The 26,960-nt window shown below is 43.2% G+C and overlaps 1 protein-coding gene across 22 annotated transcripts in view; it reads left to right on the plus strand.

Annotated features, from left to right (window-relative positions):
- The window catches only part of PPP6R3 (protein phosphatase 6 regulatory subunit 3), a 139,519-nt gene that overhangs the window by 68,663 nt on the left and 43,896 nt on the right, over nt 1-26,960 (plus strand). For all 22 annotated transcript variants that reach the window (XM_027577825.2, XM_027577826.2, XM_027577829.2 and 19 more), the window contains 6 exons: nt 1,615-1,801; nt 5,194-5,331; nt 8,110-8,175; nt 10,719-10,831; nt 14,809-14,922; nt 25,290-25,419. In XM_027577825.2, coding sequence (XP_027433626.1) covers nt 1,615-1,801; nt 5,194-5,331; nt 8,110-8,175; nt 10,719-10,831; nt 14,809-14,922; nt 25,290-25,419 — 748 coding nt within the window. The remainder of the gene's footprint in view (nt 1-1,614; nt 1,802-5,193; nt 5,332-8,109; nt 8,176-10,718; nt 10,832-14,808; nt 14,923-25,289; nt 25,420-26,960) is intronic.

The following is a 26,960-nucleotide window of genomic DNA, read 5'->3' on the forward strand; positions in this document are numbered from 1 at the left end:
AATAAAAACAGCTAGCTTTCATTTATTCTGGGCCTCCTTCTCAATATTTTGTGTTATCCTTCCCCATGAGGTAAAGGCTGTTGTCTTAATTTTGCAGACCTGCGAACTGAGGCCCAGGGAGGTTAAGTAACTTGTCCAAGGTCATGCAGCTTGTAAGTGGTAGAGAGAGAGTCTGAACCTAGTGGTGTGAGTCCAGAAGCCACACCTGCACCCACTGCATTATCCTGCCCCTGGCATAATGGCGGCTTTTTGTTACAGCATCATTGAGCCCACATGTTCCATAAAGTAAGAAAGAAAGACTTTAATTTGAGCCACAGAAGACAGCTATTTGATAATATGCTCTTCATGCCCACACACCTGCCAGTTCTGTTGTCTTTCTTTTCCGTTCTCTTCCTCCCTCAAAGGTTCACCTGGGGACACTCTCCCATTGTTCCATCTTCCGACCTCACACCAGACCCTCTCGGGGCTGCGGCCTCTCCAGCCAGGGACCTCACAGCAGGCCGCCCTTGCTTGTCGTGGATGCCTCGAGGGGTGTTGTCTGTGTTCCAGACGACAGTCCTCACCTCTCTCCTGTCCCACAGCAACTTGTGGCTGTTTTGTCACCTCCCTGTCCAGCCGGCCTTTGACTTGCTGCTCCAAATGATGAGTTGGTCCTGGATCCTGGCTGCTTGGCAGGGAGGAGTAAAGAGCAGAGAAGTGAACTTGGGGGCGGCAGAGAGTGTCATGTGGGCCGGCCTCGGAGTCTGCATTTGTTGCTGTTGAAAACAGAAGAGAAATTGTGGTAAAAGGAGTGCATGGAGAAAATGGATTAGCTGTCTGGTTTTCAGAGAGTGCTCTGGGGGGTCAAAGGCAAGCATGCTGTAGGGGTGCAGCTCTTTCCAGAGCTGTGGGGTCAGTGGTAGAGGTCTGTGTCCCACAGCAGTGAGCCCTGACGGTGGACTGATCCCTGGAAGACCTGGGCAGGCTGGCATGGAGAGCTTGGGTTTTGTACATAGCTTTCCTACTTGGGTGACTCAGGCTGATGTCTTGTTCTCCACTTCCCTATGTTAGAACATTGGTTCTCTTAAGGTGTAATATAGACTAAACACTTGATAAGCACCCCCAAAGCAGCTTTTTAGTATCATTTGAAACCCATGTGAAAATAGAGGTGGCCGGTCTTGGAACCTGAGTGTGTCTTGAGTACTTATGAGGTGCCGTGCGTAGTGCAGTTCTCTGGAAACCAGCATCCCCCACAGTTGTCCTCCAAGCTCTGCCGCTTCCTGCTGGAGCTTCCTGCTGGAGCAGGCCACCGAGGGCTGATGATGGCTGTGGCCGGAGGCGGCCCACGCCCTGCCCTGCAGCGCCGCCTCCCCAGGCTCCCAAGCCCTAGGTGTGCTCTAGTTTTGTTGCGGAATGTATATCCTGTTAAAGCTGCTTTAGAAGTAAGTCTTTAGGTACAGTAGAAAATTCACTTTAATCTAGAGGTTGGACAGAATGGATTGAAATGGTTTTCTAATTCCCAGAGGTGATTTTGTTACTTTTCACAGAATTTTAGGAAGCCTTTCTGATTTGTGTTTTACTTTCTGTAATGAAACTGTTAACACAGATGATGATACAAGTGTCCTGTTCTTCTAGGTACCCAAATATATCTTGTGAGTTGCTCACTTCTGATGTCTCCCAGATGAACGATAGGCTGGGAGAAGACGAGTCCTTGCTCATGAGGTTATATAGCTTCCTCCTAAACGACTCCCCCTTGAACCCGCTACTTGCCAGTTTCTTCAGCAAGGTGCTCAGTATTCTTATCAGCAGAAAACCAGAACAGGTAAATACCATTTTCCAGAAGGTAAGTATTAGGGCTGATCATCCCCCTGAGATGATCCCCCAGTAATTGTGTTCTTGAGTGTACCTTAAGTCCAGGTTCTGTAGAGGAGTGTATTTTAAATATACTGACTTAACACTGCCTTACACATTCATAACTTAACATATTCTAACTTGACATATTCTTTTCTAAGTGCCTCACAGCTCAGCGTTGTAGTATACTTTGGTTTCCTCTTTTGACAAATAGTTAAAAGCAGGAGAACGTGGGGTGTCCATTTGTGAAGGTAGCGCCGTGGCTCAGACTGAGTGGTTGAAGGTGTGAGTGGAGTTGTAGTGACTCTGGGGAAGCGACAGTTGTTTGTTTTTTTTTTTTTTTTTCTTTCCCCAAATGATGCGCACAACACAAATGAGGCTTTGAACCAAGCTTTTCCATAAATGTAATTGATGATTAGTTTATACAAATGGTGATTATTTTCTATTTTGAGTCCACTCAAAAACTTAAGTGTTTAACTTGAGATGTCTCTGTGCTTTTATTATTATTTTTTAAGGTTTTATTTATTTATTTGAGAGAGAGAGAGCAAGGGAGAGCGCGAGCATGAGCTAGGGGAGGGGCAGAGGGAGAAACAGACTCCCCGCTGAGCACGGAGCCCAAGTGGGGCTTGATCCCATGACCCTGAGATCATGACCTGAGCCAAAGGCAGACACTTACCCAACTGAGCCACCCAGGCGCCTCCAGACGTCTCTGTTTAGACTGCCGTTCCTGTCAGTAGTGCTGAGCAGAAAATCCTACTTTACTGTGGAGGGAACTGTCCCCTCTCGCTCCTCCTCCTCCCCCTCTCCCACCCCTCACATCTGTTTTGTTCTTAAACAATTCAAGATACACTTGGGAAATTGATTTTCCAAGGATCTAGTGTATGTGCAGTGGTTCTCAAAGTATGGTTTCTTGACCAGCAGCATGAGTACCGCCTGAGAATTTAGTAGAAATGCAAGTTTGTAAGCCCCACCTCACACTTAATGAATCAGACACTCTGAGGGTGGGGCCCAGCGATCTGGGATTTTTAATAAGTCTTCTAGATGATTCTGATGCATACTAAAATTTCAGAGTCACTGCTCTAGTGGATACTGGTGTGTAGAAGGATGTGCTTACCAGGAGATACGATCCACTTCTGGAAACAGGCACCCAAAGGAGCAACGAGAGCTTCCAAGTACAAACAGACCTGCCAGAGTGCAGCGAGCAAGGGTGTGATGCCAGGGCTGCAGTTGTTCCAACCGTCCGGGCCTGGCCTCCTCCCTGATGGAAAACAGGCTCCGTGACCTGTCCTTGCCATCAGAGGACATGGAGGGATGGGGCTATTTTAGGCCCAGTATGCCTGTCCTTTGCCAAGGCAAAGTGGATGCATGTTTTATTTTATAAAGACAAGATTGTTCTTTCATGTTCTTAATTAGGCAGGATTATCCTCCTGAATGTATTGAAATTGAGATTCTTTTTTCTTAGATAATAATCCCCAAATCATGATTACTGTAATACAGGCTGTCTTTCCCTCTTCCACTTTCTGATGAGAAATAACAGTAACTGCTGAGCATTCTAGCAAGTGCACACCGTACCATCCGCCTGAGGTGCTGGTCCTTTCAGATGGCTGTTCCTGACATCGGTCTTCCACCTTCATCATGCTTTTTCTCTTCACTCCATTCTAGGGGAGCCCAAATTCAGGGGCTCCAGTTCTCACCATACCTTTGATATAAGCGAGGATACTTGAAGCTTTCCGGGACTGAGTGTGTGTGCTGGCCTTCTGGGTCAGACATGCCTGGGCCCGGGTGATGGCATCTGCCGATGAAGTGCTGAGAAAGGGGCCTGCTAGCTCCTTGTGCTTCTTGGCTTAGGACTCTTGGAATGAGAATGAGAGGATTCAGTCACCCTCACTCTTCTAGCTCTAGGAAAAGGTCAAACCTAACACCTCTCTCTCCGTTTGAGAATTGAGAGTGTAGTTGAAGGTTTGCCATCCCATGAGATGTTCGTGAGGATGCATGCAGCTGCAGGTAACGAGGGAACTGGAGGCTCAGCCTGGCTTACCTGCTGCAGTCGTTCGTCAGTGCACGGCCCAGGCCGCCCAGCCATGGGGTCCCTTCAGTGTCGGGGAGGGTAGCATCTCAGGTGTCACCCTCCATCGAGGACATCTTGCTGTCCTTGCTGTGCTGTCCACAGCACTGGCTACAGTTTGTGCCTTTGGGCTCCTGAGCTGGTACTTTTGCCACTGAAGCATGCGGTATTTTGGTCACGTCTGACTCTTTCCTCTTTCCTACTCTGCTGTGCTTTTAAAAACTACTGTGTGACTCAGTTGTGAGTGGAGTAATTGTATCTAACTTCTTGAAGGTTTATATTGTGACGTTTAACCTCCCTGTTCAGAGGAGCAGCCTGGGATGGTTGCACCTCCCATTTGCACCAGATAGCATGAAGCAGTTTTTGTCCTCTCTGGCTCATCGACTTTTTCACGTGGGATAATGGCAGGATTTGTGGCTTTTGTGGCATACAGATCTAAGTTTAAACCTCAGGGCAGCCACGGTTTGGCTCTAGCAAGACACTTAACTGGCCTGCGCCTTGGTTTCCTTGTCTAGAACGCTGAGTGGGGCAACCCTACCTCGAGGGCTTCTGAGGGAGTTTGGTGAACCAGACTTAGCTGCTGCCACACTGGCCGCGCTGCTTCTGGGACTTTTGAAGAGACACTTGGTGCAGACAGACAGAAGGCTCACAAGGGTGTGCAGGACAGAATGCTCTCCCTCTTCTTGCACAGAAGAGAGCCCAGGTGGCAGTTGTAACTTCTCGTGTCCCTTCTGTGTAGCTGCCCATCTCTTCCCCACTCACCCTCCTTGTGTTAATCTGGTCAGGTGAACAGCTGGCCTCAAACCCACAAGTGATGTTGCTGTAGCAGGTGAGTTAGCCGCTTAGACCGACTTAAAAACACTTGATGTTTTGAATTTTTTTCTTACTTGATAGGGACTAATTAGGATTTTGAATATTTATTCTGCATTTTAGTGTAGTCTGATGGACTTGCTTTATGTCCATAAACTGTTTAATTGTATATTCTCGTGTTTTTTATAGGTTATTCTTTGAAAATTAATAATGAAAGTGAACAGAAATAAAAGATTCTATTATGGTGTATTTATATGAGGAAATGTGTGGTAATTTGGGAGTTTTTTTCCTAAGGGTTTTGCATACTCTAACAATTAGCAGGCTTTCCAATTTTACATCTGATTACTAACTCAGCATTTGCCATTCCCTCCACTTAAGATGGTGGTGGGATTTGAGAGGGGGCAGTTTGAGGGGTCAGGGTGGAATACATTCTAAAGTTGATAGTTCCCCAGTTACGTGTCTTTCAGTTTTGGTTTGTTCTCCTCTAGATTGTGGATTTCTTAAAGAAGAAACGTGATTTTGTAGACCTTATAATAAAGCACATAGGAACTTCGGCCATCATGGATTTGTTGCTCAGGCTCCTGACATGCATCGAGCCTCCGCAGCCCAGGCAAGATGTGCTGAATGTGAGTAGAATTAGGACTCCTGCCCTGGGGTGGGGAGTGGCCCAGGAGCCAACAGGGCTGCTGGGTGTTGAGAGGGATTCCAGGGGGTTGGGAGGAGGCGAAGCTTGTCTGAGAAACTTGGGGGTGGGGTGGGGAGGAGGGCAGGGTGGGGAAGGAAGGTGGTTCCAAGGTGTAGGAAGAGATTACCATTTTGCAGGATTCGTTTTCGAGATGTGCACATCCGGAGGTGCCTGGGATGTTTCTTTGTGAGGGGTTCTTTACCCTTTGCCGGTTTGATTTTCAGTGGGAGTGGGGCAGTGGAGTGGGTTGAAAATGTGTTTAAAGCTGGTCTTGTGGTAAGAGCAGAAGACTGGGAGTCACAGCTCTCATCTGAGGATGCCGTGAGGCATCGATCGTGAGAGCGTGACTACACTACAGGGTCATGGCCGCAAGGATGGGTTCGGGTGTTTCCAGGAAATCAGCCTTCAGGGTAACGTTCCTCTTGTGGGTAGTTTAGGATCATAGAAGGAGAAGGAGAATGGAGCTTATTTCCAAAAGCACACATATTTTAAAGTTTTGGTAGATGGTTATTTTAGGATACGTGCTCCTCTTGAAGAGCTGTCTTAAGTGGAATTTGGGTGGGAAGAGGGAGAGTGTGAGTAACTGGAAGATGAGGTTTCTCACGGGCTCTTATCTTTGCCCCTTCTTGTCTTCTGTCTCCTCCTCTCATTCTCTTCACTGCCTTCTTCCAGAACCTTCCCCAACCCACTCCATCCTTAATACTCAGCCTCGAACCCTAGCACTTACTCATTTCTTTGAAATTAGTTTTATTGGAAATACTGATTTTAATTAAAGACTCCAAGAACCAGAGGAGGGGCAGGAGGGTCTGTCAGGTGGTACTCCAGGAAAGGCATGTTCTGCTGAGGTGAGCAGGCATGCCCAGGCATGTGTTTGTGTAAGGGGGATGGGGTCAGGGCTGGGTCTGTAGAACCAAGCAGAAGTCTCTTGAGAACCGTGGTCATTGTGAGGACACCAGCTGAGGATACCTAGTGAATGTCCTGGAGTTGCCTGTGGCAAGGGACCCTAAACTGGGGTGCTAGTTCCTTTTAGGTGTGTTTTTGTGAATATCTTTTCTCAGAAGATGTTGAGGATTCCAGGAAAGATTGTTGAGGGCAATGAGAGGGGTCACCTTTACATTTGGATTGCTCTAGGGGGAAATTATTAAATATAGTTTCTTAGAATTCCTTTGGTCACTTCCGGGTTGAATTTTGGGGCCATTTCTAAAGAATAGATGCACTTCCGGAGGGATGTAGTGATAGTTAGTAAAGGCTTAGGTTGGGGGAAGGGTAGTTAGAAACTCTGATTTGGGTGCCCGTCATGGGGGAGTTACTGATGGCTGCGGAGGCAGTAGGAGTGAGGGGCTGATCGTTTCATAGCCCACAGAGTTTCCTTCCTTCTCCCTTGGTGGTCATGACCCCCCTGCCCATTGCTACTAAAGTGTGGCCTCAAGTGTCACCTGAGGACTCAGGTCTCACCTCTGCCCTACTGAATCAAAATCTGCATTTTGGCAAGATCCCCAAGAGGGTGATTCATGTGCCCATTTTGAAACTGATCTTAAAGTGTAAAGTTGGACCTCTAGCTTTGTGCCCTCTAGTAGCTTTGTTTGCATTTTCCTTGGGCACCTTTTCTCTTTAAGGAGCAGGCAGCTGTGCCCTTAGCAAATTGTGTTTGATTTCTTGCCACCCAGCCCCATGCATCCGCCATCCCCCCCCCCCCCCCCCCCCCCCGGTTTCCCTTTAACCTTTGGGTTTTGTTTTGAGGTTGTTTTTGTTTTTGTGTCCTTTCTTGGTTGTAAGTGCCTTGTTTATTATGTTGCCTCTGTTCCTGCCTAACAGTCTACTAGCTGATACTTAATTTATTCTCCCTTATTCTTCTCTTCCTGTTTTCATTTACGGCAGTACTTCACATGTAGATGAGAAAGAGCTTGTCCTAGGCAGGATACTAGCTCCTTACTAACTTACTAACTCGTGACCCGTAGATGAGAAAGAGCTTGTCCTAGGCAGGATACTAGCTCCTTACTAACTTACTAACTCGTGACCCGGCAGATGAACTCTCCTGCTACGGTGCCCTGCCCCCCATGTTTCCTGTGGCTGTTTTGATTTTGGCGTCTAAAAGTTCATCATGTTTTAACCCAGAAGCTTGATACGAAATACTGTTTTTCTCAGTCTTTCTGAAGCTCTTTTTTTTTTTTTTTTTTAAGATTTATTTATTTATTTGAGAGAGAGAGCACACGCAGGCGTGGGAGTGGGGAGGGGCAGAGGGAGAGAGAGGATCTCAAGCCGACTTTCCGGAGGGCAGAGCCTGACCCTGAGATCCTGACGAGAGCCCTAATCTGGATGCTTAACCCACTGAATCACCCAAGCGCCCCTCTGACGCTGTCTTAGGTGAACACTGTCTTTTAGAAAATACGCACAGGTGCGTGCACGCCCCAAACAAAATACAGACCCTTTTAGTGCTTAGTGTCTGAGAATTACCCTGTGGCTAAGAAGCTGATGTTAGAATTTTTGTATGTGGGAATTGTAATTTGGGGCATAGTTGGTACTGTTGGCTGCTGTTTAAATAATATATTCACTGGCATTTTCCCTGGGGGACTTTTAATTTCCTGTAGTGTTCAAAGTCCAGAGAAACCTGTAACATTCTACTTAAAATGTGATGGATATTTCCAAGTATGTTAATCTTCATTGGGGCTTGAACAAGAGCCACGCATTGCTATGATTACCTCTACAATGTGTTTTACAGTGGTTAAATGAGGAGCAAATTATCCAGAGACTTGTGGAAATAGTTCATCCATCGCAAGAAGAAGATGTAAGTTCTCTTGTGTGACTGTAAACTTGATTTTTTTAAAAAAATGGAACCGAGCTTATTTGGGCATAGAGCATAATTGTACGAGACATGAAGGTTGAGGACAGGTATAATCTGGCATTCTTGAAGTTGACAGTTTTCTAAGCACTAAAGGTTTTAAAATCCTACATTTTGCTGATGCTCAGAACCTTTTCAGAAATGTGGAAAACAGCAGGCCCTGGTTCTAGCACCATCTTCTGGAGCTTGGGATTTTGTGCTGAATCTGCTTGCCTTTGTTGCAGACCTTCTCCGTCCCACTTCTTTTTCCTTGTATACACATTGTTAGCCCAAATGGTGTGGCCACGTCTGTACTCGTGTTTGCTGTTCTGGCTACACTGTCCAGGCAGGACATCAGCATCTTTGCCACCGTTGAACCCCTAGAGTGTTGTTGGGCTCTTGGCGCTCGTACTTCTTGGCCTGGCTTCTGGCACTGACAGGTTTGGCTTTGTCACGGGAGCTGGGGATTGACTTGGCAAAAGGACTGAAGCTGCTCCAGAGTTTGAAGACTGAGCTCTGTGCTGAGGGGATGCCTGTCTGGGTGGGGTCCCCAGGACTGGCCCATCGGCCCCTGTGGAGGAAGCTGTCAGCTCTGCGGCTCCTCTTGTTGCCGCCTTCTGTCACAGCCTGAGCCCTGTGGAATTGCCCATGTTTAGCCATTTCTGCCTGCGGACACGACAGCTCTGCGGCTCAGCCCACTCTCTGTGAAGGAGGGGTTTTAAAGTAGATGGGCAGATATGTCATGGGGAGGTCAGGGGGCCTTCTTATGTGCCTTAGGTTGCCAGTTAGATTGAAGAGTGAGACCATGGAGGAATACTACAAAGGGAAAAGTGTGTAACCAGAGGATATTCTTGCTCATTAAGCTTGATTTAGCCCCTTCTCCTGGGGTGTATTCAAAAACTTTTGATACCTGGAATTTATCTAAAAGAGGCCCCCGCACCCCCATAAAAGTTAATCATTAAAGCTGTTGATTCCCCATCTTCCCCTTGGGACAGTGCATCTGGGGCCCCCCTGCAGTATTGCTCCTATTAACATTCAGAACACATCCCACTGTATGCCTGTATCGGGGGCTGCAGTGGGAGAAGCCCTGCTTAGAGGGAGCCTGCAGTTTGGGCTGATAATGCCTCCTGTGGCTGGGGGAGTTGGACGGTTCCCGAGCACGTTTCCCGTGTGATGTAAGTGTGGTCATTGCGGGCCTTGGAGAGTGATGACAGGAGCCTGGCCTGTCTCATTCACAGGGAATACATGTCCGTGGACAAGGCTTGCCTGTTACTAGGTTTTTAGTTCTCGAACAGAAGAACATGATTGCTCAACAGGAAATTAAACCTGTCTGCAAGGCTCAGGAGAAACCGATAAAGGAGAAGCCCAAGTCTGCAGCTCTTCTTCTTCTCCTTTTTTTTTTTTTTTTTTTTTTTTTAAAGGACAAAGCATTTGGAGCATTAGCTTCTTGACTTGCAAGAAAGTTAATTTTGCCTCTGGACAGTCCTATTGATACTTTTATTTTGTATTAAGTGATAAATTATATGCTAAAATCATACTGACCAGGGAAATGTTAGGTTCCTAGTTCTAGTCAGTGGATTTTGATATCCTGCTGTGTGTTGTCATCTATGCTGCAATATCACTGTCTTCCTCTGCCAGGCACATAACTGCTCCATCTGCGGGCTGTGCTCAGTGCCACAGAACATAATGCATTTATGTGCTGAGATTTTAGACCTTTCCTGTAAGATAAACACACAGTACATTGGGAGAAGATGCAGTATTTCTTACCCATTGGTATATTCCAGAAAGCTATGTTTGTCTTTTTTTTTTTTTTTTTAATCAGTGCTGATTTAAAAGCTGATTTATCAGCTTCTATGCTGATAAAAATATATACAGTTGGCCTTTGAACAACATAGGGGTTAGGGGTGCCATCCCCCTATGAAATCGAAAATCCATGTAAAACTTTTGACTCTATAAAACCTAACTGTTGATAGCCTGCTATTAGCCATAAGCCTTACTAAAAAGGTAAACCATCAATTAACACATATTTTGTATATGTATTACATACTATATTCTTACAGTAAAGCAAGCTAGAGAAAAGAAAATGTTAAGACAATCGTAAGAGAAAATCCATTTAAATAAGTACTATACCATATTGAGAAAATCCACATGGAAGTGAACTTGTGTGGTTCTAACCCATGTTGTTCAAAGGTCAGCTGTATTTTGGGGGTCTATTTTTTCTCAGGTTCTCAGCTGTAGAAATTTTTCCTTGCCAGAACTTAGAGTCCATGTCCCTACTCATAGTGATCTGTACTGTGCAGTATTGTTACGTGAAGCTCACTAGCCTGGCACAACCAAATGCTCTTGTGTTTACCTACGTTACTTCTACTGAGCTTGACTTTTTACTCACTGCAGCTTCTTATGGCCAGTGTTAATTTGTGTTACTTCTTAAGCAGTGTCCTCACTAATGTTTTGTTATAAATTTGACATTTGACGTGTTTTATGGTTAAAATTGTACTTTTTTCCTTTAGCGGCATTCAAATGCTTCACAGTCACTTTGTGAAATTGTTCGCCTGAGCAGAGACCAGATGTTACAAATTCAGAACAGTACAGAACCAGATCCCCTGCTTGCCACTCTAGAAAAGTATGTTCAAAACTCTGTTCTTGTTTGTTTGGTTTTTTTTATTGATGCTGTTTGATGTGTTACCAGTGTGAGTGGTTGGTAAGTCTTCCATCTGGGGGAATCATGACCCTGCAAAATACCCTTGGGTGGGGGAGAAGGTAGGAGAACTGGCTTATCTGATCTCAGCTATTTGTGATGCCCAGTGGAGACCTGCAGGGTAAGAAGGTAAATAAATGACATTTATATGTAGACTTCGAACTCTTCAAATAGCTGTAAACTAGAATTCCATAAAGCCATTATAAGATGGGGTAGTGCATCATGCACTACACGTGCATCTGCATGTGCAGAGCAAGACTGCTCTGCAGGTCTTTGGTGAAGAATAGTCTGAAACACAAACTAATTTGACCCATTGTAGGCAAGGAGTTTTACCAGAAGCTCTTCTTGGGGTTTACTATACCTTTGCAGCTGACTAGGGGTAACCTGACCAGACCTGATTTGAAGGGTTACGAGTCTTGTATGTTACAAGTCTTTGTACTTCTCTGCTCTTATTTTAGACAATTTCTTGTGAGTGGCCATCTCATGTTTGGGTGGAAAGTAGCTTGAGGATGGTGTGATGTTTTGAAATTTGTGAATGGCCAACCCGTGGGTACTAGCTTTTCTAGATTCACACATTCTCTGAAAGAATATTTGCCATTGAGTGCAGGCATACATTTGACCTGCATCCACACAGTGAGATGAGCTAGGAACAAATTAGAGACATGGTATCATTTTTAAAGTCTGTCATCTGAGAAGTAGAGTTGTATTTTCCCAGGAAGGGAGTTGACTAATTCTCTGAAATAGTGAAACTTAAATTATCAGCTTCTAAGTAAAATGTCATTTTCCTTCCCCATTTCCGTTATTCTTGGCATTATGGCATATGTACTCTTTTTGTACATCTAAGATATTCCGCATTTAAATACTAGTAATTATAGTAGTGTTAGGTCGAACCATGTAAAATTGCCATTTGAGTATGTTAAAAATTTTTGAATACCAACAATCTCGTGGTTCATGATAGCATTGTCCAATAGAAATAAAGTCAGATGTCATTTTATATTATCTAGTAGCCACATTCGAGTAAAAAATAGGTGAAATTAATTTTAATAATATATTTTATTTAATCTAATTGACACAAAATACTTGAACATATGCCCATTTAAAAAATAATTACTGAGGTATTCTACATTCTTTTCTTTGTCACAGTTTTTGGAAATCCCAGCGTGTATTTTACACTTAGGACAGGTCAGTTCAAGTACAGTGGCGGTCTGGGACAACAGGTTCCCCCCCGGATGCCAGACTGGTCAGCAATGAGCACTGAGTTTCAGTGCCCCCGGAGCCCTCTCAGATGTGGAATCTGGCCCCTGGAGCCTGTGTGTGCACTAGCTGTTACAGTTCAGACTGTGTCTTTAGTCCTGGATCAGACAGCTGTAAATGGAATCATACAGCTGCATGCTCAGAATTGGCATCATTAAATATTAGTTGGAGTAAATTTCTTCAAATTCATACACCTGATGAGTCAGGGGTCTGATGATGTCACTGAGTTAAATCTTCACTGCACTTAGCAGTGGGGAGACTTAGTCTACAACAGTGCCTCCTGCACTCTTCTTGAGAATGAGAACCAACCCCTTTTAGTATAATCAGACATGGCGCCAATGTTACACTGGTTCTTTTAGTGTCTGTTGATTAAGAAAATACACAGTGACCAAAGGCTTCTAAGGGCTTGGTAAACTTATTAATCATAATAGCATTTGTCTGTGGTTGATACATTATTAGGTAATAATGTATAATATCTGTTTATATTTGATAAACAATAACATAGCAATATCGTATTATTAGGCCAGTCTAATGGCAATACATAGTATACAGTTTACCCAACTCTTTATATGGCCTAACAGCCCACAGTGGGGTGCCACTGTGTATATAAACATACATATATGTGTAGTGTAGCACGTAAGGAAAAGTTTAAAACGAGCTCAGGTTAGAGAGAATGGTAAAGATGGGTAGAGGTACCAGAAGGTCTCTGAGAAAGTGGACAGAAGTGTTAAGACGGTGAGTAGCTTGGGAAGCAATCAGGGCTTAAATTGAATATATGCAGTTTAGTGACTCTGGAATTCTGAAGTTCAAAAATTCCTTTAAAACCAGTTGTGTTAGAGAAGGTTGGACTGTGCAGCTTTTAATTCTTGATACGAAGGAGCTTACTGATCCCAGTCAAGCCAGTTAGCTTTCCTCTGACTGCCCATATAGACAGCAGAAACAAAACAAAAGTATGCCATTTTCTCAAAGGACTGGATAAAGTCCCTGGAGGGCTTCATGCCCTCACACTATGGGGAGTTAACTAACACTCATCCAAGAACTCCAGTTTTTTTTAAATGTGAAAGTAAATCTATTTTCTCTCACATGTAAATAAATGCCTTAGTATTTAAGGAATACAAAGGCATTCGTTTTATCATGTTTGAATAGCTTAGTCCTTCAGTTTATGATTTCTTCTGTACTGGGTGATATTTGTGTGTTTAGATAAGACTCATAATATGGTTCAGCTACTATACTATGTTACATCTTGACCATCAAATTTTTGCTGGCTATCATATCGTTTTTGTGCATTAGTAGGATGCTTTCATGGATGTAGTCGACTGATGAAGCCCTGAGCTAGTGAGGGCCTCTTTGTTAGCCACTCCCTCAGGCACCAGCATTTATGAAACTGATTGCACTCCCTGATAAGAACGTTATGCTTGAACGAGAAGGTGGACATCTCCAGTTGGTTGCTGTGGCCATACTCCTGTACGTGGCGTGAGGCTGCTTTTTGAAAAATATATACATATTTACTATGAAAAAGCTGGCTGTTTTCTGGAGCCCAGTCCCAAACCTGGTATTTATTTTATAGACTGCTGTGTTGAGTGACCTCTGTAGCGCTGTTTTGGGTAAAGGTCTCACCATTTTAGTGCTGGTCTGGCAGTACTTGAAAGCTCCTTCCATCGGGGGTGGGGGTGCTCTGAAGTTAGGTTAGATACCAGTTTTATTTGCTTCCCCCAAATAAAAAGAGAATCTCTCCTGCTTGCTGCCCTAGACTGGTGAGGGACTGATGTTGGGATGCAGTGAGCACAGCTGTACTTCGGCACAGCTGGCATCTCCGCTGGGTGAGCAACAGGGACAGCCCAGCTGTGTGTCCCACTGTAAGGGAGATGCCAGTTTTTCATTCGCTTGGATTCTGAAAATTACTGAGATCCCAAGAAACAGATCTTCTTGAGAACGTCCATATAAATTTACCTAACAAGTTACCCTTGTGTTTCACATTCATCATGGCTTGAGTGTGTAATGTCCATCCTGCTGGTGGGCAAAAACGATATGATGACCAGCAAAAATGAGTGTACCTGTGAAGGGTACATTTTGGGCAGTAGTCCAGGCAAATCTACTTCATTGCTACCATATTATTTTGATTTACCGAATTTTAATTAGAGGGTAAAATGCAACAATTGATTTTGTCTTTTACGTGTTTTAGATCTTAGTTAATTATACATTAATGCCTTTGTGGGAAGACATTTGTGGGTTCTAATTAGGCTTTTTGAAAAATTCCCCTCCTTTCGTGGGGTGAAGAGTTCCAAATCTTCTTACCACCCACAGCCACCACCACCAGCACCCTGGTCTGAGTGGGAGGTGACTTCCAGTCTTGAAATATTTGTTGGCTCTCAACAAGATTGGCAAAGGCAAGCAGGGCCCAGGTGATTCTGCTGAGGGGAGGGAGTAGGGGAATACATGTCGGAGAGTTAGGTTTTATAATAAGCAGGATCACTTGTTTAAACCTAGTTTAATAAATGTATTAAAATAATTGTTAAGCGAAACAGATATGACCCAGTGAGGTTGAGCTCTTGTAGAGTACTTGTCTTACTGGTGACATGCTCTTTTTCTCTGGCGTTACTGTTAATTGATGTTACAATTAGCACTTGACTATTGATTTGTTTCCGTAGGCAAGAAATTATAGAGCAGCTTCTATCAAATATTTTCCACAAGGAGAAAAATGAATCAGCCATAGTCAGTGCAATCCAGATACTGCTGACTTTACTTGAGACACGGCGGCCCACGTAAGCTTTCCTTTTGTCTTACAAATGCTGAGCCATTTTGTTTTGCTTTGAGATTTTCTAGAAATTAAAAGTTGTTGGTTGATAAGCTACAGTCTCATGCCCTTGAATTGCAGGTGCTGAGTCTCTGCCATATATGAACTCTGAGTTAGTTTCATGTGAGCGTGGGATATAGGGATACAGTTGAAGATAGCGTTTGGTGAGCACCGTTTACTGGCGGTGTTTGGTTTTTTGTAGTAGTTATGAGAAGGTAGCTGGCTATAACAAGTGGTGTCATAAATAAAACATGTAACACAAGAGAAGTGTATTTCTTGATTATGAAAATTGAAAATACGTGTTCCTCCTGGTCAGTGGGCAGCTCTCTCCCCTCCAAGTGGCAATTCAGGGACACTTTCTATCTTGTGATTCTTTTCTACACAAGCTAACTTGAGGCTTCAGATTGGTTCTCTGGGGATTTCACATGTGAGGGCACTGCGGTTCGTGAGGCTGTTTTAAAATGGGTGGGCAGGTAGCTTGCCGTCTTTAAGGAAAAATTTGTGCCAAATGTTTCAGAATCAGAAATATGGTCTGCTTTTCCCATGTATGTGCCCTGGACCAGCCAGATGATGTTTGTCATATTACTCTGTACAGTTTATGTCCAGTGCTAATTCACTTACTAATGGTCAGAATTTTCTAATTGTTCCCTGGAGCATGAGGATTTAAAGAGGTATGTATATGTGAGCACTCCAGGAATATGTGGTTTAGAGATTGGAGTTTGTATTTTCTCACTCACTGTTAGATTTCTCCAGTAAACCAGAGGGCTTGGAGAGGACAGAGGAGGCTGCTGTCAGCATATGAAAATCTTGGCCATCCAAGGTTTCTGGATGTACTTTTCATGATGTCATTTTGGTTTCTAGCAAAGCAGTCAACACAATCATTGCACTTCCCAAATTCCTTTATCTCTCTTCCCGTTTTGTCTAATATTCGGTCTGTGGTAATGGAAGGCAGTTTGGCAACACTGCTTCAGAGATCTTGTCACTTGGGGATTGTCTGCAATTTTCGCTGTGTTTGTGTCTTCTCCTGCAAATTCTGTTTTAAAGAATGTAACCGGGGACTTTTAAGGTATTAATCAACTGGTGCAGGCCTGTCATCTTGGCTCCTCCTCATGCTTCACAACAGTTGCACCATCTCTTCACATGGTTTGAAAGCATCTGAAATGGTGCTGTGCTGTGAGGCTTCTGTCAACTACCCTGACTTGAGAAAGGACTAAATCTGAGAAAAAAGGTACATCTTTGCAAATGGAAGAAAGAAAACACATAATTGTACAATCTAGAGCAGAGAAGATCCAACAATAAGAAAAACAATAGAAGGGAATTTTTGACCAGACGGAACTCGTCTTCAGATCAGAAAGTGATCAAATGCTATAGGCAAGATTAAATTTAAAAGGGAGGGTGGTGCTCAGATTTTAGCCTTTTCCTGATGAGATTTTTGAATCCCAAGAAGAAAGGACAAATCCTAGAAGTACCTGGATAAGAAAAAATGGGAAATGGGTTAACTGCAAAGCAAATCAGATTGCCAGGCATCTCATTTGTGAAGCTAAATAAAGACGGAAAGCGGAGGGCAGGACCGTGCCCCTGGCTCACGGCTACTGACTACCAGGACGTGTGAGGGCAGAGCAGGCCTTCCCCGGCCTCTGCGGCCTCAGCGACCTCAGCGTTCCATCTGGCTTCTGTTCTCGGCGTGAAGTACCTGAAGATGGACTTGACCAGAACCCAACAGAAAATAAGTTAAAGAACTTAAAGGAGTGATATTCATAAAAGTGATGATAAATGAAATGGATAGGGTTTGAAAATTAATATGAATGTGATGGTTAAATGTTCAGAATGAATAAATGAATAATTGAATAAGTCACATGTTGGAAACAAATAATACATTTTAGATTATTTTAATAAAACTCAAGAAATAAGGAGAAAAGGGGCAAGTTAGTATATATGAGCTGTTACCTTACACCAAGGAACTGGGGTACTTTCATAGTTTCATTTTTCATCTTGGTGAAATTAAGAGTTCAGATACGTTTTCCGTAAATGCAGGACAGTAGTAGGCTAGGTAACTCCCAAATCTCCCTAGGGGACAAGGAGGGCAAAGCTGAGAGCTGTAGACGCCAGGGGAATTTGCACACACCTGTAAGCTCTTCTTGGGGAAACGGTGGCAGGGCAGGGCAAGAGGCCAGAGAAAGCTTCCCTTGCAGAATGGGCCTCAGGAAACAGAGCAGCAGCCTTTGGGGGAAATGCACGAGTCCCCACCATGATCCTTCCCTAGCACCTGCTGAACGAAGTCCTTAGGCCATTAAGGAAATCCTTTAGTCATGAAGACACAGGTGAAGACCATTTGCAGTGGGAAGAAGGGACCAGAAAAAATCCTCTAGCCCATGGGAGAGGCAGGGACACGTTCTGGGCCCCAACTGTTAAGAGATCCCCTACCACTGAAGCAGGGTCAGTGAGAGCTAGGGACCTTTCAGCTGCCTAAGACAGCCTAAAGCAGAACAGTGGCGTTTCTCCCCACTGTCCCATTCCACCAGACCTCCAGTAACAGCAGCCAGCTGATAGAGGAAAGGCTGGTGTAGGGGGAGACTTTATCAGGCACAGGAGCAAGCTTACAGGGAAGAACTTTAGCTAAGAGTAAGCTAAAGAGTGACGTAGGGAAAAAGTTGACAAACCAGCCCTAACTATAAATACAGAGTAACTTGAGACACATTTGAAGTCTAACACACTGAGGGAAATCAGTCCTAGCAAACCTAGTTCAGCTGCTCACCTTAAGATTGATTTAAACCCCACACTAAAGGTCTAGAGAGTAAGAGATGTGTTCATTCCAGAAATAACATTTACATCGGTTTCTACTACCCTACACAACTTGTCCACCTTTTAGCCCAAAATTGCAAGACAAACAAGATAAAAAGAATCCCAAAAAAGCTCACGAGCACGAGTAGTCAATAGAACAAAATTTAAAAATTCTGGAACTGACAGAGAATTTAAAATAACTGAGTAAATATGTTAAAGGATTGTGGGGAAAATGGACAATATGTGAACAGGTGGGGAATTTTAGCAGAGAGAGGGAAGATCATACGGAAATGCTAGAACTAAACACCACAGCAGAAATGAAGAATGCCTATGGGCTTATTGGTGACCTTGGACCGACTCAAGGAAAGAAACAGTACAGGACATTAGAAATTAGCCACACTGAGCTATGAAGAGTTAAACCAAAAAGACTCGCTTTGTGGGCTACAAGGGTCTAGAAGTAATGACATGCCACTGGGCACAAGGATGAGTGCCCAGATCTTGCTTTCTCACACCATTCTCCAGGAAAAGGACCCAGGGCTCCTTGGAGAAATGGCCATTTTATGACAGGGTCAAGAGGAGCCTAGAGCATCCTGTAGTACAAAAATAAGGACGTATTAAAAGTCCTACCAAACCCCACCCCTGTGAGGCAGGGGTTCTGTCAGAGAAACACAGGAGCCAGCTGAAAGAGCTTCCATTGGCCAGAGCTGATTGACACGATCAACAACAGCAGCAGCATAATAATTTGTACAATAAAATAAAGCTGTGTTGTCTTAGAACCCAAAGTACAAAATACTCATTAGCTCATACTGATACAAATAAATGGAGAAGAGACATCTCCCATGCAGAAGAATTTCAAATAGTTTGCGTAGATGCTCCCTCCTCAAGGAGGAAGAACAAACTGGCCACTCTGCAGTGCAGACCGTACACCATGACTTCCTTCCAAAGAGTTCTATATGGAAAGATAACAAAAAGAGCAACTTGACAGTGACTCTGACAGACACTTCCTCAGCCAGATCAAGTGATAGCCAATGATAAGTTGTGTTGACAGTTTGTACTCTTGTCTTGGTGTAGTGAAAATGACAGCTTACCTTGTGGTCTTCCTCTTCAGAGACCCCGTGATGAGGAAAACCTAAGACAAATTCCAGTTAAGGGACATTCCGCAAAATAATCTAACCAGTGAAGTCTGAGTAACTATCACAGCCAAGAGGAGGCTGAGGAGACATGACAACTAATATAATGTGATGTCTTAAGTGGGATTCTGAAATGAAGAAAGGACTTTAGGTAAAAACGAAGGAAATCTGAATAAAGTATGGATTTATGTATCAACATTGGTTTGTTAATTAACTAGTGTAAGATACTGATAATGGGAAGCTGGGTGTGGGTTATGTGGGAATGCTCTGTACCACCTTTGCAGTGTTTCTGTCAATAGGAAACGGTTCTACTAGAAATCAACATAGCATCTAGAGAGAAACCCAGTGAGAATACCGAAGACCGGAACAGCAGTGGCAGCCTGGCTGACATGAGTGACACTTGCAGAGCCTTCCCCCAGCCACGACCTGGTGCACAGTCCTTTCAAGTGTACATGGAACTTTTATCAGGATAAACCAGATTCTCAGCCATCAAACAAACCGTAATGAATTAAAAAAATATACACGGTATTTATTCAGACCATAATGGGCTTAAACTAGAAATCAGTGAAAAAGATTGCTGGAATATCCCCAGATATTTGGGAATGAAAGCAACACACTTTAAATAACCCCAGGGTCGAAGAGGAAATGACAAGAGAAATGAGAAAGTGTTTTGAACTGATAATGGAAACAGGGCATGTCAGGTTTTGTGGAATGTAGTGAAAGCAGTAGAGGGAAAGTTCTAGAATTAAATGTTTATATTAGTTAAGGGAAGACAAAGTTTTGTGTCCGCGATCTAAACTCCCACCTTAAGAAATGAGTAAAGGAAGAGCAGATGAACCCAAAGTGAGCAGAAGGAAATAAATAATGAAGATAAGAGCAGAAATCAAAGAGATTGAGAAGGGAAAAATAATACAGAAAATCAGTGAGACCTAAAAGCTGCTTCTTTGAAAAAATCAATAAAATCAGTAAATCTGTAGCCAGATTAAGAAAATGTGGAAAAGATACACATTACACTTTACGGGAATAAAAGAGGGGCCGTAACTGCATTCTTACAGACATTAAAAGAATAATAAGAGAATACTGTAAACAACTTGGTAGATGATTTCAGTGGGTTAGAGGAAACGGATAGCTTCCTTAAAGGAGTAGTACTGCCAAAGCTCATTCCGGAAAGTAGTAGCTTGCATAAACAGTCTTAGACCTATCGACAAAATTTAATTCCTTTTTAAAAGCTTCAAACAGAGAAAACTCTCGGCCCAGATTGGCTTTGTTGGTGAATTCTGCCAAAGAGCTAAGGACTCTACAAGAATATGGAAGAGAGGACATTTTCCAGCTCATGTTATGAGACCATCATTACTTTGAAACTACACCAAGATATTACAGGGAAGAAAACTAACAAGATTCCACAAGAGCTTAGATGCAGAATTCCCCAAGAAAGTATTAGCAAATTAAATCCAGCAATATATTAAAAAGATAATATATCATGACGAACTGTGGTTTATCTTGGGAATGCAAGGCTCATTCATCCTTCACAAATCAGTCGTGAGAATGATCAAAATTCAGAACATTGACAACACCAAATGTAGGTGAAATTGTAGATAACAGGAACTCTTAATTTGTGGCTGGTGGGAACACAAAATGGTATGGTCACTGTAGAAGACAGTTTGACGGGTTTTCACAAAACTATTATCCAGCTCCTTGGTATTTACCAAAAGGAGTTGAAAACTGATATTCACACAAAAACCTGCACGTGGATGTTTATGGCAGTTTTATCCACACTTGTCAAAACTTGGAAGCAGCCAAGATGTCCTTCAGTAGGTGAGTAGATAAATAAACCATTTTATATCCAAACAAATACTACTCAGTGCTAAGAAGAATGAGCTGTCAAGCCTTCAAAAGACATGAAAGAACCTTAAATGTATATTACTAAGTGAAAGAAGCTAGTGCAAAGGCTACAACTGTGTGATTCCAACTATATGACTTTGAGGAAAAGGTAGAACTGTGGAGACCATGAAAAGATCAGGGGTTGCCAGTGGGGAGATGAATAGGCAGAGCACAGAGGACTTTTCGGGAAGTGAAAATAGTATGATACCATAGTGATGGATACGTGTCATTATACCTTTGTGTAAATGCCTGGAATGCACAACACCAAAAAATCAACCTTGTTAGTTAACTATAGACTTTGGGTAATGATTATGTCATGTCATTGTTCGTTCAGTAATTGAAATGGATGTGCCACTCTGGGGATGAGGAGGGGGAGTTGGTAATGGGGGAGGCAATCTCTGTACCCTCCCCTCCACTTTGCTATGAACTTAAAACTGCTCTATAAAAATAAAGTCTCAGTAAAAAATCAGTGTAACTCATGTTAACAGATTAAAGAAGAAAAATCATCCAGTCATTTCAGTAAATTCCTTTATGATAAAAACCTCTTAGTAAGTTAGTAATGGATGGGATCTTAGAAACTGATAAGGCCCCCTTTACAAAAAAATCCATAGCTGACAGCATTCTTAATGATCAGAGACTGAGATGATAACCCCTAAAATCAAGAAACATGGCAAGGACCTTTGCCATTGCCAGTCCCAGTCAGCTGCGTGCAGGAGGTCCCAGCCAGCGCAGTAAGGCAGGAGAGGAAGATAGAAAACTGAATCTGTTTGCAGAGGTCAGGATTGTCTTGTAGAAAATCCTGAAGAATATACAAAAAACCCCTAGGACTAACAAGTAAATTTAGCAAAATTGTAAGCTATAATAAAGTCAGTATTCAAAAATTAGTTGTATTTCTTTAAAATAGCAACCAACAACTGGAATTTGGAATTTTTATGAAATACCATTTACTGTAGCAGAGAAAAGAAAACACTTGGACGTATATCTGTTTACAAAATGTGCAGGATTTAATGCTGAATATTGATGCCGCTCAAAATTGCTGAACTCAGAGACTACCTAAATAAATGGAGAGAGCTACTGTGTTCATGGATTAGAAAATTCAGTATTGTTGGGATGTCAGTTCTCCCCAGAACGATGTGGAGTGTCCATATAATTCCAGTCAAAATCAAAGCAGGAGTTTTTGTAGAAATTTACAAGCTAATTCTAAAACTTACGTGGAAATTCAAAGCAAGTACAGTAGCCAAAACAATTTTGAAAGAGAAAAGCAAAATTGGAGTACTGGCACTCTCTGATCTAAATCTACAGTAGTCAGGACAGTGTGGGATTAGCAGAAGGATGGACACAGAGGTCACTGGAACAGAACAGTCCAGAAGCAGGCCCACATGGTATGTGATCAGTTGGTTTTTGACAGAGATGTGGAGGCAGTTCAGTGGAGAAGGCATAGCCTTTTCAACACATGGTGCTAGAACAAAAAAAGGGTGAGGGGCCTCAATATGTACCTTGTACATTATGCAAAAATTAACTCAAAATGGATCATAGGACTAAATGTAAATCCCAGAACTATAATGTTCTAGGAGAAGATCCATGGCCTGTGTTAGGCAGAGATTTCTTAGATGCATCACCAAAGCCCAGTCCACAAAAGAAAAGTTGACAACTCGGGTTCCATAAAATGCTCTTTGAAAGACTCTGTTGTGGGGCTCCTGGGTGGCTCAGTCGGTTGAGCATCGGGCTCTTGATTTCAGCTGTGGTTGTGATCTCAGGGTCCTGGGATTAATGCTGGGGTCCTGGGGAGTTTGCTTGAGGGTTTCTCTCCCTCTGCCCCTCCTTCTGCTGGAACTCTCGTTCACACTCATACACACTCTCTCTAAAATAAATAAATCTTAAAAAAGTGGGGGGGGGCTCTATTGTGAAAATAAAAAGGCAAGCCACAGACTGTCAGAGAATATTTACAAATCATGTGTCTGAGAAAGGACTTATATCCAGGTACATAACACTCAAAACTTTAGTAACAAGAAAATGCAGTTTTTAAGATCAGAAGATTTGAGCACTTAATGAATAAATGTATTTGTATAGCAAATAAATACATGATAAATGGCCATCATTTGTCATTACTGAAATTCAAATTAAAACCACATTGAAATGCTGCTACACACCTCTTGAATGACTTGTATTTGTTTCCTGTGACTGCTGTAACAAATTCCCACAAACTGTGGCTTAAAACAGCAGAAGTTATTCTCTGACAGTGAATGCTAGAAGTCCAAGATCAAGGTGTCTGCAGTGCTACACTGCATCCACTGAGATCATCCTCAGCTTCTTCCACCTTCTGGTGGCCACCTCCCTCCATCTTTACAGCACCTCTGCTGTGTGTCTGTCTCCTCTCTTTTGAGGACATTCGGGATGTCATTTAGGGGCCATCTGGATAATCCAGGATAATCTCATCTCAAGATCCTTCATTAATTACATCTTAATTAAGGTAACATTCACAGGCTCTGGGATTAGTGTGTAGACCTCTCTTTGGTGGGGGAGTGGGCACCGTTTCCAACTACACAGTTAAGCCAAACAAACAAAATAAGACCGTAGTCAGGGCTAGGGACAGTGGAGAACACCTGGAAGTCTCAACGTGTTACTGTTGGGAATGCAAAGTCATATGACCACTTTCTAAAGATGTTTGGCAGTTCTTACAAAGTTAAATAGACATTCATTGTATTATCCAGCAATCTCTTAGATATTGTCACAAGGAAAATGTGTCCCACAAAATTGTAAGTGAATGTTTATGTCACCTTTATTCATAATCACACAAACTGTAAACTGCCCAAAGTGTCCTTAAACTGGTAAATGGGATAAAGAGGCTGTGGTACATCTATACAGTGGATTGTTCTTCAGCAGCAAAAAGGAATGGACTCTGATATATAAAACATTCATTATTTCTTGTGCCTTTCCAAATTTAACATAGTCTAAATTTAACATAGTTTTACTTGGAAATATCAACATGGTTTTTGTTGTGGAATCATCGAATTCTTACATGCATTTGGAAGAGTGAAAGTGTGAGACTAGCCAGGAGATGTTGAGCAATACCAGTGATTGAGTCGCCTCCTGAGTATGAGTATTACAGTTGCATCGTTGTTACAATAAATGTGGCGGTATGATGCCAGTGTAAGTCTTACTAAACACTACGCATATTGACTGTAGTACCTCAGAGCTAGTGCAGAAAATGATGCTCAGTAAGTATTTATTAAATGAAAAAATAAAGTTTATATGAATGCTTAAGGAATTTTCGTATATGGTTTTTTATGCTTTTTCACATAAGGGGGGAAATGTGGATTTTCTATAAATGTTGCTTAGAAATTGACTTACCATTTGAGAAGAAGTACTGTATCTATACCTGTTTTGTGTAAAAAAATAAATTCCAGATGAATTAAAATACTAGAAGAAAAGTGTATAGATACTCTTAGAATTATGGGCTTGTAAAGAACGTTTAAGCGTGGCTCCCTGGACAGAAACTGTAATAAAAGAAAGCTGTATTTGGCCACATCAGTTATTTACTAAAACCCCTAAACATTAAAAAACACTAGCCAAAGCAAAAGTCCTTTCCTTTCCCCTGTTCTATTCCGTTGAATTTCTGAATGCTTTTACCTGCAGCTCTGCGTTAGAAGTGGTTTACTCGTGTGGAATACTTTCAAAAGTAGTCCTAATAATTGCTCTCCAGGTGTGAGCTCCGTGCCAGGCGGCATGCTCAGCCCTTTGCGTGAGCACTCCCCTCACAGTGGGCCTGGGAGAGACCGTGTAGACGCTCCCAGTGTCCGTAATAGAACCCGCAGCTGGTGAGTGAGGATCCAGGGCTGGGGCTCTCCAGCTGCATCGTCGACAACTAGTTTACCCTGACGTCCAACTGACACGCCACTCCCGGATCTGTCTTTTCACTTGAACTGCACGCCCACATTCTTAGACCCCCCTCCCCTCCTGAGGTCCTTCCTCCTCCCACTTTAAGACCCCCTTGGCCCATGTGCTCATTAAGGCCCATTGAGATTGGGCATCTCATTCCACTCATCATCACTTTCCCATCAGGAGTAGATGATAGTGAGTATAGATTGAGCTTTATGTGGAAGAGTGATTTACGCTTTTTAAGTAGGAAACAATGTTGGTTACCCAAGGAAAACCGTGTGGAGCAGATACAGGCCTGTTGATTATCAACATCCCAGATGACACACAGTATCGTATACCCTATAATTTAGGGATCTGATCTCCTTTTGCTTTCCAAATTTCCTGGTAGAGACCTGCTATTAGTATCATAGGTAAAAGAGCTTACAAGGTTTGGGAGAATGGGAAGAAATCACATGTAATTTCTCCCCTGACAGTTTAGGCCTGTGGATTTCGGGTCATGTTGCTGCTGCCCAGCAAGCTTGTATTAACAACACCCCCTTCCTATCTCTCCAGAAACGTTTATATAATCATATTTATATAGCTATTATGTATCTACCTACATGCTGATAGGGAGCACCTTGATTTGTTTTGAAATTATAATAAAATTAACTTGCTTTGTTTCAAGATTTGAAGGCCATATAGAGATCTGCCCACCAGGCATGAGTCATTCGGCTTGTTCGGTCAACAAGAGTGTTTTAGAAGCTATCCGAGGAAGACTTGGATCTTTCCATGAACTCCTGCTTGAGCCACCCAAGGTAGGGCAGCTACTTTAAGCATGGCCGGGTCATGGCTGGCCAGATCAATAATTTGGTTCAAACAGTTGTTAGAAAGTATATGAACCTTGTGGGTAATAGAACTGCCTGTGACCAGCATGTACAAACCAGCCCTTCCAGTTGTTTTTATTGCTTTTGAGCTAGTTTTTATTTGGGTTTTGTCTCTGTGTAGTGTCCACATTGATGAATGGGGTAGAATTAAAATAAAGCAAAATATTTATCTATTTAGGAAACTCAGCTTTTTGTTCTTTCTATAAATTCTGGGTACTTCTATGCCAATAAAGTGTGTTGTTTTCACTTTTGAGCTAAAGCTGATCTTTTAGGAACTGATCTTTGACACTGAGTTGCCTTCTTCAGAGTTGGAGGGGTGTATCAGTCTGATGGGCAGATATCTTATTAAAGGACTGGTCGGCTGAGTGTAATTTGGAGTGCTAGTGTTTCTGCTGGGAGCATCCACGTGCTAATCCACAGTGACTTTAATCAGGGAGTCTGCCGAGAGCATGACAGGCCCTGCGACAGAAAGCTGTCCACAGGCCCTAAGTGCTGTTCTGCCGCTGCTTCCCAGCGCCTGAGGGTGGTGCAGAGATTGAGATCAGGGGAAGGAGCCCTTCCTCGTAGAATCTCTGTGGAAGACTCGGGTCTGTGAGAGGTCCCCTGCCAGCACGACTCCTTACACTTCCCCTTGCCCTGTGTCATCACAAGCAGTGGCCTGTTTAGTGCAGGTCTCTGCGGCATCTACTGTGAAGGGTATTGGGAATTTTAAGATCCTAGTTTCTCCCTTCTACGTTAGATGCTTTTTATGTATTTTAGCGTTTGTGGAGGGGGAACACAGAATCATTTATGTCCATGATGCAGGGAGTCGAGTTTAGCTTCCACATGATCTCTTCAGACGGCTGATGCTACCAGTAGCAGGCAGGGGCCCTGTGTGTGTCATGCTGCCTTGTCTGTGTTCAGCCAGTGCTGGATGCGGGCTGGAGTGTTTGGCGTTTGCTCTCGGGGACAGTGGCTCTGCTGGTGTTTAATGGTTTTGGTAAGTGGCATCCTTCGTGGCAGCCGTGAGAAGAATGGGAGAGCAGGGAAAGAAAAAGAAAGGACTTATTTAGGAGAAGTGGGAGTTGGAGGCGGGAGAGAAGGGGCTGTGTGAGGGGGCGCTCCAGCCTGTGTCTTGTTGGCTTGCCTGTCTTCTTTCTAGGTGGACAAGAGGCAGCATCTAGTGTAGATTCTCACACTGTATTCTTGGTCCTGATTCAGAAGCAGGGCAGTTTCTCATTTGGGCTTCCTCTCTTTTACTGCTAGGAGTCCGTGAGTTTAGTTTGTACGTGGTTTTACTGTGTGATGTAGTGTATGAGTAGATTCCTGAAGCTTTTTAACATGTCTGTTCATTGGAGCTGCCTTGCATGGAGTTTAAGTGTGAGTCTTCCGTTGCGTTAAGCCTTGAGAGGAGCAGGCGGGGGAGTCAGGAAAGGGCAGCCTCGCTGCTGGGTTAGAATTCACCACCCTTTCCTGTCAAACCTGTGAAATTC

This window comes from Zalophus californianus, chromosome 11 (assembly GCF_009762305.2).
Source record: "Zalophus californianus isolate mZalCal1 chromosome 11, mZalCal1.pri.v2, whole genome shotgun sequence".
Classification (NCBI taxonomy): domain Eukaryota; kingdom Metazoa; phylum Chordata; class Mammalia; order Carnivora; family Otariidae; genus Zalophus; species Zalophus californianus.